This window comes from Meira miltonrushii (genome assembly GCF_003144205.1).
Source record: "Meira miltonrushii strain MCA 3882 unplaced genomic scaffold FA14scaffold_1, whole genome shotgun sequence".
NCBI classification, from domain to species: domain Eukaryota; kingdom Fungi; phylum Basidiomycota; class Exobasidiomycetes; order Exobasidiales; family Brachybasidiaceae; genus Meira; species Meira miltonrushii.
The window spans coordinates 3216938-3228668 of record NW_020289943.1 but is presented as its reverse complement, the minus strand read 5'-3'; the positions used below and the strand labels follow the sequence as shown (position 1 = coordinate 3228668).

The 11731-nt window shown below is 43.5% G+C and overlaps 7 protein-coding genes across 7 annotated transcripts; 4 read left to right on the top strand and 3 right to left on the bottom strand.

The window, feature by feature from the left end:
• Positions 1-220: 220 nt before the first annotated feature.
• FA14DRAFT_19939 (DAO-domain-containing protein) lies at positions 221-3067 on the top strand. Its single transcript, XM_025501989.1, has one exon. It carries the CDS (start codon positions 318-320, stop codon positions 2928-2930), a length of 2613 nt encoding a protein of 870 aa, XP_025358161.1. The 5' UTR covers positions 221-317; the 3' UTR covers positions 2931-3067.
• FA14DRAFT_19940 (uncharacterized protein) lies at positions 3068-4788 on the bottom strand. The gene has a single exon (XM_025501990.1). It carries the CDS (start codon positions 4656-4658, stop codon positions 3204-3206), a length of 1455 nt encoding a protein of 484 aa, XP_025358160.1. The 5' UTR covers positions 4659-4788; the 3' UTR covers positions 3068-3203.
• Positions 4789-5045: 257 nt separating this feature from the next.
• FA14DRAFT_118247 (uncharacterized protein) lies at positions 5046-5618 on the top strand (the record flags this gene model as incomplete). Its single annotated transcript, XM_025496278.1, has 1 exon — positions 5046-5618. A coding segment is annotated over one exon (573 nt), but the record flags the coding sequence as incomplete, so codon positions are not given.
• Positions 5619-6632: 1014 nt separating this feature from the next.
• On the top strand, positions 6633-7061 carry FA14DRAFT_110048 (DnaJ-domain-containing protein; the record flags this gene model as incomplete). Its single annotated transcript, XM_025495904.1, has 1 exon — positions 6633-7061. A coding segment is annotated over one exon (429 nt), but the record flags the coding sequence as incomplete, so codon positions are not given.
• Positions 7062-7488: 427 nt separating this feature from the next.
• FA14DRAFT_159705 (DUF836-domain-containing protein) lies at positions 7489-8111 on the top strand. The gene is made up of 4 exons (XM_025498339.1): positions 7489-7717; positions 7784-7865; positions 7930-7959; positions 8021-8111. The coding sequence occupies exons 1-4, from the start codon at positions 7496-7498 to the stop codon at positions 8101-8103; spliced, it is 417 nt and encodes a 138-aa protein (XP_025358157.1). The 5' UTR covers positions 7489-7495; the 3' UTR covers positions 8104-8111.
• A 282-nt stretch (positions 8112-8393) lies between these two features.
• Positions 8394-9539, bottom strand: FA14DRAFT_112003 (N2227-domain-containing protein; the record flags this gene model as incomplete). The annotated part of the gene is made up of 1 exon (XM_025495967.1): positions 8394-9539. A coding segment is annotated over one exon (1146 nt), but the record flags the coding sequence as incomplete, so codon positions are not given.
• Positions 9540-10519: 980 nt separating this feature from the next.
• Positions 10520-11677, bottom strand: FA14DRAFT_159704 (putative RKI1-D-ribose-5-phosphate ketol-isomerase). The gene has a single exon (XM_025498338.1). It carries the CDS (start codon positions 11365-11367, stop codon positions 10567-10569), a length of 801 nt encoding a protein of 266 aa, XP_025358155.1. The 5' UTR covers positions 11368-11677; the 3' UTR covers positions 10520-10566.
• Between the last annotated feature and the right edge of the window lie 54 nt (positions 11678-11731).

The following is an 11731-nucleotide window of genomic DNA, read 5'->3' as shown; positions in this document are numbered from 1 at the left end:
GTGCCTATTAGGGGTTCCCCCTAATAGGCAAAGCCTGTGCGCTACGCGCACGCGCTTTCGATTCACCCTGTAATCGACTCGTTGGGTGCCGGGTACATCTCTAGCCTTGCATGAATGGTACATTACGCCTCTACGGCCATCCTTTGAATTCTTCCGAAGACGCCCGTTTCAACTTTTTGCACCCTTTGGATCACCGCTTTTGTGATTGTAAAAGTTATCGGGTAAAGAAATAGGGTCCATAAGAATCACTTCTTCCAATTGATTCTCTCATACCCGCAACCACCACCACCACCTTTATACCTCTTTTCCTTACAAAGATGTTGCGTGTTCAACGCCCTCTTCATCTTTCTTCGATCAAATCATTGCGATCGCAAGTGAATGGCAAGAGCATCGTTCGTCATGCCAGTTCAGGTCCTGCTCCTAAAGCAAGTGGCACTTCTCGTAATGTATTCATCTTTGGTACAGCTGCTGCCGTTCTTGTAGCAGGTGGTTATACACTGACAAGATCACAATTGCAAGCAGAAAATGTGGAAACAGTCTTGGGTGATGTTCGTCCACATCCATTATGGTCACCACCTACTCGAGCACAAATGATTGCAGCTCTTAAAGAATCAAGCGGAAAAAGTTTACGTCCTCAAGCCAGTAGAATTTATGAAGACAACACAAGTTTGGAAAAGTTACAAGTTGATGCAAAGTCCAGTACACCTTCTCCTTCTGCAAGAGCAAATGCAGAAGGCGAAATCGTAATGCGTGATGGGGATGAAGAAGGTGAAGGCTTTGATCTCTTGATCGTTGGTGGTGGTGCAACCGGAACGGGTGTGGCTGTTGACGCCGCCACTCGTGGATTATCGGTTGCAATGGTGGAGAGAGATGACTTTGGTGCCGGAACTTCTTCAAAATCAACAAAATTGATCCATGGTGGTGTTCGTTATTTGCAAAAAGCCGTTTTCGAGCTCGATTATGATCAATACAAAATGGTCAGAGAAGCACTTCATGAACGTAAAACATTCTTGCACATCGCACCTTACCTAAGTGAACATTTGCCCATCATGTTGCCCGTCTACCGTTATTGGCAAATTCCTTACTACTTTGCCGGTACAAAGATGTATGACATGTTGGCAGGATCCGAAAATATGGAATCTTCTTACTTCTTAGGGCGTGGTAAAGCAATCGAAGCCTTCCCAATGCTCAAAGCAAGTGGTTTGACCGGTGCAGTGGTATACTACGATGGTCAGCATAACGACACCAGAATGAACATCGCTTTGGCTTTGACTGCTGTGCACCATGGTGCAGTTGTTGCGAATCACACGTCCGTCGTCTCTCTACACAAGAAGGCTGTTCCTGGCAAGGTTGATCAGATTTGTGGTGCACGTCTAAAGGATGAACTTACAGGAGAAGAATGGGACGTTCGTTGCAAGGGTGTGATCAATGCAACAGGTCCATTCAGCGATGCTATCCGAAAGATGGACGTTCCTACCGCACAAGAAATCGTTGCTCCTTCCTCTGGTGTTCACATCACTTTACCCGGCTATTACTCTCCAAGAGATATGGGCTTAATCGATCCTCAAACTTCTGATGGTCGTGTGATCTTCTTCTTGCCTTGGCAAGGAAACACAATCGCTGGTACAACCGATACAGCTGCCCCAGTTGAAGCTCACCCCAAGCCCAAGGAAGAAGAAATTCAATGGATCTTGGATGAAGTTCGCAATTATTTGAGTCCTGATATCAAGGTTCGTCGCGGAGATGTGTTGAGTGCTTGGAGTGGATTGCGTCCTCTGGTGAAGGACCCCGCAGCGAAGGATACGCAAAGCTTGGTCCGTAATCATATGATCAACGTGAGCGAATCCGGTTTGCTAACGATCGCAGGTGGAAAGTGGACAACATATCGTGAAATGGCAGAACAAACGGTCGACAAAGCAATTGAATCATTTGATTTGAAACCTATGCGTGGATGTGTGACCAAACAAACACGTTTGTTGGGAAGTCATGGATGGAGTAAAACAATGTACGTCAAGCTTTTGCAACGTTTCGGTTTGGATACAGATGTGGCTAAGCATCTTTCGCACACGTATGGTGATCGTGCTTGGAGTGTTTGTTCGATCGCTGAATCTACTGGCGCTCGTTGGCCAGTACACGGTAAACGTATCGATCCCCTTTATCCATACATCGAAGCAGAAATCCGTTATGCTTGCCGTGCCGAATACGCTGCCAGCGTCCCAGACTTCATCGCTCGCCGTACTCGTTTGAGTTTCTTGAACGTGGAAGCAACGGTTGAAGCATTACCAAGAGTGATTGAACTCATGTCAGAAGAGTTGGGTTGGGATAAGGCACGCAGAGATTCAGAATTCACGAATGCAATTGACTTCTTAGGAAGTATGGGTTTGCAACCTGCAAGATTACAACAATTAAGTCAAACAACACTTGATGAAACCATTGAAACACTTAAAGAGAAAGGAACAGTGACTGCTGGAATACCATACATGGGCAAAGCAGCCGTCTCAGGACAAGATATCAATGCAACGATTGTCTCACGAGCTCAATTCACAAGTGATGAGATGATTCAACTACGTAAGAGATTTGATCAAATGGACACAAACGCAGACGGAAAAGTTGACACGAAAGATTTACAAGAAGTCTTGCAAAGATTAGGATATCACAATGTTGACGAAAGAACGGTTAACGGAATCATTTCGGAAGTGGATGTGAATAAATCAAACGCATTGCATTTCGAAGATTTCCTAGACGTTTGTGCAACATTGAAAGATGTCAGATTGGAAAATGCTTTCACAGATATCGTTCGTGAAGTTGAAGAAGCAACTGGCTCAAAGACTATCCTTGGCGATTCTATTGGACCTGCAGCTCGCGAACAATCTGCCCGTCGTGATGAACGTCGTAAAGTTCCTGCCGAACGTTCAGGCGGTGGCTGGTAATCTCTCAGCAGAAACAATTTCTCCATACATACCCTAATCATAGACTTACTCCATTCTCTCCTTCCGCCCTACTGTACAAAAGTATTCCTCTTTGCAATCTCTCCATCGTGCTTATTTTGCTGGATCTATATATTACGATATTTTAAACCTTTTTAATCTTCGATCGGCAGAAGAAATGCAATATTATGAAACAATAATTGAGGCTTTGTGATTGTATTGAATAGAGTACAGACGTGATTTGCGTAATAATACAAGATTGATGCAAAGTGCTCTTTACTCTTCTTCCCATGTCCCTCTGGCTTTCTCTTCGCTCATTGCTTGCCATGCTTGTGCGAACAGATCATCTTCTTCGTCACGTTTCTTCTTTCGTTCTTCTGTTTGTTGACGCTTATGTGCTCTTGTGAGTACGTCCTCCTCATTGTCCGCATGATCATCTTCGCTTGTCGTATCATCACTCATGCTCACATCCCCTTCACTGTCAAATTGAAGATGACTTTGTGTTTTACGTGAAGCAGATTTGATCAATCCGGCAAGATTGGTAGATGTTCCACTTCCAAGTTCATCCGTCAAATCATCTTGATCGATAGGCAAGTCTATCTGAATTCGTTGAGGTAAATTTGCAATAGAATTTGTTGGAGTTGTATCAGCATCAGTTGCACGTTCACGAATTTGTAAAGAATCAATCAAATCCAAGAATCCTTCTGCCGTTCCTTTTGTATCCGCACGACGTTTTGCATGATCGCGTGCAACGATTGTGGCTTGACCGGATAAGACGTCATTACAATTCTCCGATTGAGAGAGTGCAGGCGAAGTTGGTGTGGGCAGGACTGGCGACATGATCTTATCGGGTTTGGGAGAATTGGTCTGCTTTGCGGCGTCTTCATCGTCCGACAATCGATCCACTTCTCCTTTGTCCTCTAAATCTTCCAACAATTCAATTTCCGTCCAATGTTCTTCGTCCATCACACGTTCCCATTTTCCTCCTTCTTCTACTTCATTTCCCAATCCATGATGATCTTTTAATCCACTTCCAAACATTTCATCACTGATTTCTTTTTGTATTTTCCGAGTTGATTCTCCATTGTTCAATACCCAACGTGAAACCCATTCTCCTCTTCGCCAACATGCATTACTGCAAAATGAATTTTGACCGCCTGCGTCGTCCCTTTCATCACGTTCCATCGTTCGTCTGCTTAATGAGATTCGATAACGTGGTGCATCGAGCGGTAAAGCTGAATTGCGTTGTGAGAGATGCGGCTTTTTTGGCTTTTTATCACAGGTCGGATAAGCACATTTGTGTGCCAGATGACGTTCTTGTAAGATTTGTAACCAATCCGGTAAAGAGACTTGAGTGAGTGCTCTTTTCAGCATATTTCTTTCCAATTGCGATCCGGAAGCTATTAACATGTGTTGCCACATGAACACTTTTGCTTCTTTTTGTCTTCTTTCTTGAAAGCTTTCCGCTAGTAATTTTACATCGGACATTTGAACGGAAGAAGATGGTAAATATTGATTTCGATCTTGTTCATTCATTGCCCATTTTGATGGACCTGCTTGATTTGAAGCATGAATTGCAGCTCTTGGATTTGCTGCCATTTGTTTAAGTTCATCGGGAGGTAATTGAACCAATAAATTTGCGTGTGCTTGTGGCATTCTACCTCTTGATGTCATTGTTGTTATTGTGCCATTGGCTTTTGGCCTTTCGTATGAATGTTGTCCTGTGTTCATTTTGAATATACATATGTGTGAAAGTATGAATGCGTGTATGTAATGAAAGGTTTAGTTGATGGAAGAGAAGCAAAAGTGTGTGTGTGTGTAAGAGTTGTTCAAAACAATAAAACCCTTGCTCGGATCATCATTCCAGGGCGGCAATGATAATTTATGAATATTTAAAGTAAGTGTGGAGTACACGCAGGCAAAAGAGCAACAAAAAGCTTAAAAGTGACAGACTAAGCTCACCCGCACGTGGAATGAGTGGGTGACCTTTCTCACTACCCGTCCTTGGCATTTCTCTTGGGCTGTGCATTTATCAATATATGCTCCACACTTACAGCATACGACACTTTCATTCATCTTCACAGCCATCACCGCATTGCATCAAGGTATATTCTCAAGATGGCTCCATACAATCCTATGAAGAAGCACATGGACAAATTGGATGAATGGGGTTCGGATCATATGAAAAAGTTTAATACTCAACGTGATGCTGGAAGTGGCGCTTCTTTTTCGGATAAATTAAAGATTGCTAGGGGAAAAGATGATAGGTGGGAACGTACTAGAAAGCCAACCGAAACAGCAGATGGAGAAAGAATTGTTCCAGAGAGAGCTGCTCGGCTACCACCAGCTCCAACAAACACTTTTGCTGCAGCTCGTTCTTCAGCCGTTCCACCTCCGCCTCCTCAAAGAAGTGGCAGTGGTGCACCTCCTGCTCCGCCTAGTCGTACGGCTAACAGCACAAGCGCCGCACCACCACCAACGCTACCAAGACGGATGGACAACGAAGCTGGAACGAGTAATCCTCCACCTCCCTATCCTGCTGCTCCACCTGCTGCGCCTTCAAGAGGTTTGAATCAAAGTAACATGGTAACGGGATCAGATCATATTGAATTCTCTAAATTCGGACCGGAAGACAAAGAGGCATTCTTTGATTTGCTAGATGAGTACTTTGCCCAACGATTGAATGTTTCTTCCGGTAAATTATCATCATCTGCTGCTCGTGTCAAATCAATTGCTTCGGCTGACGTCGTCACTACCTCTCCTTCTGCTGCTGCCACACAAAAGGCTATTAGACGAGATCCACCAAAACCTTCCGGATCTGGAGCGAAGTCTACTTTGGGAAAAACAACAGCAACTCCACCTGCGATACCAAAAAATGCAACCAATACCTGGTCATACCCCAAATTGACTGCGTCCAACCATCCTTATTCTGAAACGTGCAAAGCACTTAGCTGTGCTTCATTTATGGTTTATAGAGATTCTTATCCGGAATGGTCAGGAAGTAAGCCTTGGTTCGCACAACCTAATCCTATGCCAACATCCTTGAAAGGAAGACGAGATATCGCATGGTCTTCTTCAAGTATGTACAGAGGACAAGATCATACATTGATGGGTGCTTCTTTGTTTGAAGATCTGAGCTGCCTTTGGTGGAGGATACAATGGAAAGGCAATGCACCTGCTGCTACTGCTCAAGTAGATTGTGCATATCGTGAACCACCAAAAGCCTTTGATGATGAAGGCAGATTGGTTGAGGCAAGTCGTGGATTTGGAGATTGGATCGCAGGATTCGCAGAACAGAGTGAAGCCAATAGACAGCCTGTCGGAGATGGAGAATGCTGGACGTTGGCTGCAGAAGCGATCAAGTATACCAACAATACAGCCCAATTGACACCTGATAATCGTTTGGTGACCTCAATTGGACGTACACATGGTCATTTGATCTATGCGGCAAAAGCGGAAAAGGGCAAAGGTCAATGTGGAAGGTGGAGAGGAGGTGATCGGATAAGGAACAATTGGGGCGGTATTCGACGTGGAGATATCATTGAATGGAAGACGGCTCGATGCAGCGAAGCAGGTGCACCAAAAGGAAGTTATATGACCTTGGGTGCACCAGAACATACTGCTGTCATCATCTCCAACTCACCTGTTCCGGATCGTTTAAGTCAAAAGCAAGGAGGAAGTAGCGCAAACAAAGAAGATACCCATTACAGCATCCTAGGTGTAAAGCCGACAGCGACACAAGCTGAAATTCGTTCCGCTTATCTAGCTGGTGCACGCAAACATCATCCTGATCGACACGCCGGAGCAGGAAGTCAAGATGACGAACATATTCAAAGACTGAATGAAGCCCATGCGACCTTGACTGATGCCCGCTTACGGGAAGCATACGATAGAGATCTACAAAATGGAAGGGCAAACAAAGCCACTCGATCGAATCAAAGTAGAATATCTGCAACTGTTGATTTAGATTCGATGGAAACGGTTGAAGAGAGTGAAATCTTGACATTCTTTCATCCTTGTAGATGTGGTAATGGATTTTATGTAGATGAAAATCAACTTCAACAATCTTCTGCTCCTATTATTGGATGTTCAGGTTGTAGTGAACAAATCAAGATTGTTGCTGATCCTTCATCAGTGACACAAGAAACAGAAGAGGACGCGGAAGAGGATGAAGATCAACCGGAGTTGGCGCCCTGGGAGCTAGGAACGATTACGACCATCGAACAAAGTGCAGGTAAAAATCCAACAAGGCGAACGTACAATTTAGCAGCCGACAGTTTTACAGAAGGCGAAATTTGGATCTATAGACCGATATGGGAAAAGGAGTATTTAGGCGGTGCTGTTCAACCTGGATGGCCACCTGCTTTGCCTAATTGGCAATCATTGACGTAATTGCTGTGTGACATGCTCATATATATTGTTTGTATCTTGTATTCGTATCATGATGAGATAAATTGAAGATTGATTCCAAGCTTGAGCGCGGCAGATAAGAAGTGTCGGACCGGTGTACATACAAGGCTTAGCTAGCGTGTAAAGAATGGAAAAAGATCTTGATCCGAACAACGAAGATGTCAAGAATACGAAATGGTGTGGGACTGTTGAGTCGGCATAGATGGGGCTTACTTCAACCGTACGGCTGCTCTACATTGACGCTCCAGCCAAGAAATTCATTCTCCACCGGTAGAATAACAAAGTCAGCCAATTCAATTCCTCAATTGACCTTGTATACCGGTACAGATTGTCAATTATGCGATGTAGCCAAGGAAGTCTTAGACAAGATTGCAAAAGAGGTAAGCGCTTTACCTAGAGATTGCATGCTAAAAGAAATCTAACATTGCTCCAATTGTCGCTGTCAGACACCATTTGATCTGCATCTCTATAATATTCGTGATAATTCTTTGCCTGACATCCAAAAGTGGAGAAGGGCATATCAATACGGTAAGTGAGACTAAGCTTAACTTCTGATAATATTCGACTGCTTAGGCTTTTGCTGCATCCTTAGATATACCGGTCCTACACTTGAATGGCAAAGGTGAGGATGACTAGACTATTAAGAAGTATGCTTGTTCTAACATCTTCACACCATATCACAGAGATTGCACGACATAGACTTAATAAGGAAAGTGTTTTAGATCAAATAAAGCAAGCTACCAATCAAAGCTCAAACGAAAAATAGTTCTGGATCTCATAAGTCCAGAGTGATGTATTTATATTAGATCTTGAATTTATCATACAGTATGGTGTACAACCCTTGAAACCTCGCATTATTCAAACAGCACCTGCCGGTGTAACATGACGTACCTTTCTTGCTATCCAAAATTCAGGTGCATAATCATATGTCAACATCGAATATGGATTACCCGTATACGGTTGAGGTTTCATCGTACGTTGTTCCTCAATCACGAATCCCATCAATTCGATCAATCCAATCGCTTCCTCCAAGGTTAATTCGATACTAATTTCTCCATTTGTTGCACCTTCGAAATGCCACAATAGCGGTCCGATATTAACCCAAACGCCATCAATTGGTAAAACATGATTGATCACTTCCAAATAACGTGCAAAATTACGTGCAGTATCGATGAAGAAACATGTTGCAATCGAATGCCATGCACCACGTTCTTGTTCTTTTGAATACACTTCAACAAACTCTCCTGCAACCATTGAAAAGTCAATATGGGAGGGCAAATCAGTCGGGTTGATATCGGGAATCTTGATCGCACGTAACATATCCGTTGCCGTTCTCCAATTGGAAGAAGAATGAATGAACGGATAAAGAACGTGTTGATTTGTCGAAATAGTCTTATTGAGAATAAAGTGTGATGCCAATAACATGAAAAAGCTAAATTCGTTCCCTTGACAGCTAAAACCTTGCCATGCAATCTCAAAAGCAAGTCTACCCAAACCTGCACCAGGAACCAAGACCCGTATCTGTGCACGTTGGGCAGACGGAATGTGTGCAAATCGCTTTTCCAATGCTTCCAAAATGGGATCATAGGCCGCTTCACGTTCTGAAGCACCTTCTTCACTCCAATCACGAACGAATTGTTTTAACGTGCTTCGAACTTTGTCAACGTCATGACTCGACACCGGCTTCTCCTTCCCTGCTTCTTTGGAGGATGATGTTGTACTTTTCGATCCAGACGTTCCACGGCGATCTTTACCACTACTTCCACTGCCGCTCGACTCGTTTTGATCTGCTTCTACTGTTGTCTTTTGAGTTGTTGCTCCTGCTGTGCTGTCTGTTCTGGCCTCGCCCTTGCTCAACTCTTCTGCTTCGCCCAAGAATCCTTTTGAATCGGAAACGATTTGCGATAAAAAGTCTGCATTTCTACGTATCCGATCATCGATTTCGTCCAATCTGGCTTTGAATCCTCTGCCACCTGCGATGATAGAATGTTCTTCATTTGCAGATCCTTCGCTTTCCAGTAGCGGCCCCGGAAGTGTTGGTCCCAAAGACGAGAACAATAATCGATGTGATCGAGGTAGAGCATAGAGTGATTTCCTTCTCGCACTGTTTGCTGCTAAGGAATAAACGAGATAAGTATCAAACGCTCTTAACACACCTTCAAAATGTGCACGTTCTTTATCCTGATCTTCTTCTGAGCTTGAAGTATTTGAGTTTGTATGCGTTTCTTCCTCCTCCCGCTTCTCAGATTGAGCCGGTAACTTTTGCTGTTCGTCTGTCATCTTTGCATCATTTATCCTTCCACGTACCGGTCTTCCTCGAGAGATTGCTTTACTCCACTCTTCCGGTTCAGCACTCAATGCACGTCTATATCGATGCGAATTCAAATCACCCGAATCATACGAAGATGCAGAAGATGTAGAAGCAGTCGAGGAGTTTGAGGTCCTCCTATCAGAACGAGAAGTTGATCGATATGCAGTAGCACTTGTCGTTGCAGCAGCAGAATCTTCTTTTGCGTTTCTCGGATATGGAAACCAAGGCCTTTTCTCGTATACAGATGATGAAGGCACACCTGTTGGCACAGCAGTTGTCTGGGATACCGCTCTCCAGCTGCTTGTCGGATTAGGATCGTTTGGCGTTGGAGTTTTCGATCGTGCCGGACGTCTTGATGTTCCTAATGGTCTAATCGGTCTTGCTTCCCTCGTTCTTGCTTCTTCTGATTGATTCCTCCCCGCACCTTCTCCTCTTTCCCTATGGTCATCATTACGATCATCAGATGAAGATGGTCGAGAATTCATAGTACGCAAGGGCGGCGGATAGTGAAAGAATTGGAGGAATGAGTTGCATTAGCATACAATGACCATTTTGTTTGGTTGTTGTGTGAAAGCAGTAACATCTCCATGGTAATACGGATGAAACGGATTATTGTCCATTTGCAACAGCATTAAAATACTCACCTTTTTGAGTCGGGAATAGGGCAAATGCCGTTATCAATTGGAAAAAGACAAAAGTCAAGTGAGAAGGAATCATGTGTAAAATGCAGGGAAAGCTTTAATTGCCGCTAATTGTTAAAGAATTTACACTGAAATTACGCCCCACTACGATTCAAAGATAAGAGATTGCAGCCGCTCACGTAAGCAAAAGTCCATTGCCAAGAAGGGGTTCAAACACACAAATTGTCAATATTCTTTAATGATGATGATTATATTCCGATTTAATTACATTTATCATTCATGAAACGATGGGATTCCTAGAAACATCGAAAGTGATTCCTTTTTGCACCTTTCCTCCAATTTCTTTAGCTGTGATTGTTCCATCTTCATTTCCAAAATAAGCTGCTTGACACATGTTCGTAAATAATCCAACTTCGATCACACCTGTCAAAAGTTTGATCGTCTTGAGTAATTCATCAGGTTGCTTCATAAACTTTTCATCAAATTGTGCATCGATCACAAAGTTACCGTTATCCGTTACCACTGGTCCAGCTTTGGCTTTTCCCATTCGAAGAGCGGCATTTGTGCTTCCCAATTTAACCAATTGTCTTTGTACTTTACTCCATGCAAATTCTGCTACTTCGATTGGAACACCTTGTTTCCATCCTTGACCGAGGATTTCACCATTTTTACGGAAATCTGCTACGATGATGAAAGTCTTTGCTGCTTCTGCTAATACTTTTTCACGTAATTGACATGCACCGCCTCCTTTGATTGCGTTCAAGTTGGAATCCACATCATCGGCTCCGTCAATTGTTACATCAATTTCAGGAAATGAATCCACATCACCCAATTTTAAACCATTTTTAACAATAAGTTCTTTTGATTGAAAGCCAGTTGGAACGAACCATCGATTTGTGTTAACTTTTGGACCTTGCTGTACAATCCTTTCTACTACATAAGGAACAGTAGATCCCGATCCGATTCCGATGATTTGATGTTCAGGTTTAACATGATTATCCACTGCAGCATAAGCAGCCGCTCTTTTTGCAGCTTCAACACCTTGTAAAGCGTTCAATTGTAGTGGTGCAGCAGCCATTGCGGTTGTATGTGATCTGAATTGTAAAGCGGGAATGAATGTTTTGTTTGATGTCTTTATTGCTGATCTAGAAGTGTGAATAAGTGATCGAAGCATATGTTGCTCGTGTTGGAAGTTCTTGATGATCAAAATCAGCATGTGACTTCAATTGTGTGGAGCTTAAGGGCGGCATGTGTCTGTGTGGGCCCGTGCCTGTTCTTGGTTCGTCTTAATTCCGAAGAGTGTGATCGAGAAAAGTGGAGATTGAATGATACTGTTAAAGTGCCTTAGCAGCCATCGGGAATTGAGTTTAAAGCGTGAAACTTCTAGCGGCGCACGGTTGCGACAAGTAAGCACAAGCACAAGCAAAGCACCACACACACGC

Excerpts from the sequence above, each read along its gene's own strand:
- FA14DRAFT_19940 (XM_025501990.1), bottom strand. The coding sequence starts at position 4,658 with ATGAACACAGGACAACATTCATACGAAAGGCCAAAAGCCAATGGCACA.
- FA14DRAFT_19939 (XM_025501989.1), top strand. The coding sequence starts at position 318 with ATGTTGCGTGTTCAACGCCCTCTTCATCTTTCTTCGATCAAATCATTG.
- FA14DRAFT_159705 (XM_025498339.1), top strand. The coding sequence starts at position 7,496 with ATGTCAAGAATACGAAATGGTGTGGGACTGTTGAGTCGGCATAGATGG. Across the intron at positions 7,718-7,783 it reads TAGACAAGATTGCAAAAGAG|ACACCATTTGATCTGCATCT; the intron begins GTAAGCGCTTTA and ends TGTCGCTGTCAG. Across the intron at positions 7,866-7,929 it reads GAGAAGGGCATATCAATACG|ATATACCGGTCCTACACTTG; the intron begins GTAAGTGAGACT and ends CTGCATCCTTAG.
- FA14DRAFT_159704 (XM_025498338.1), bottom strand. The coding sequence starts at position 11,367 with ATGGCTGCTGCACCACTACAATTGAACGCTTTACAAGGTGTTGAAGCT.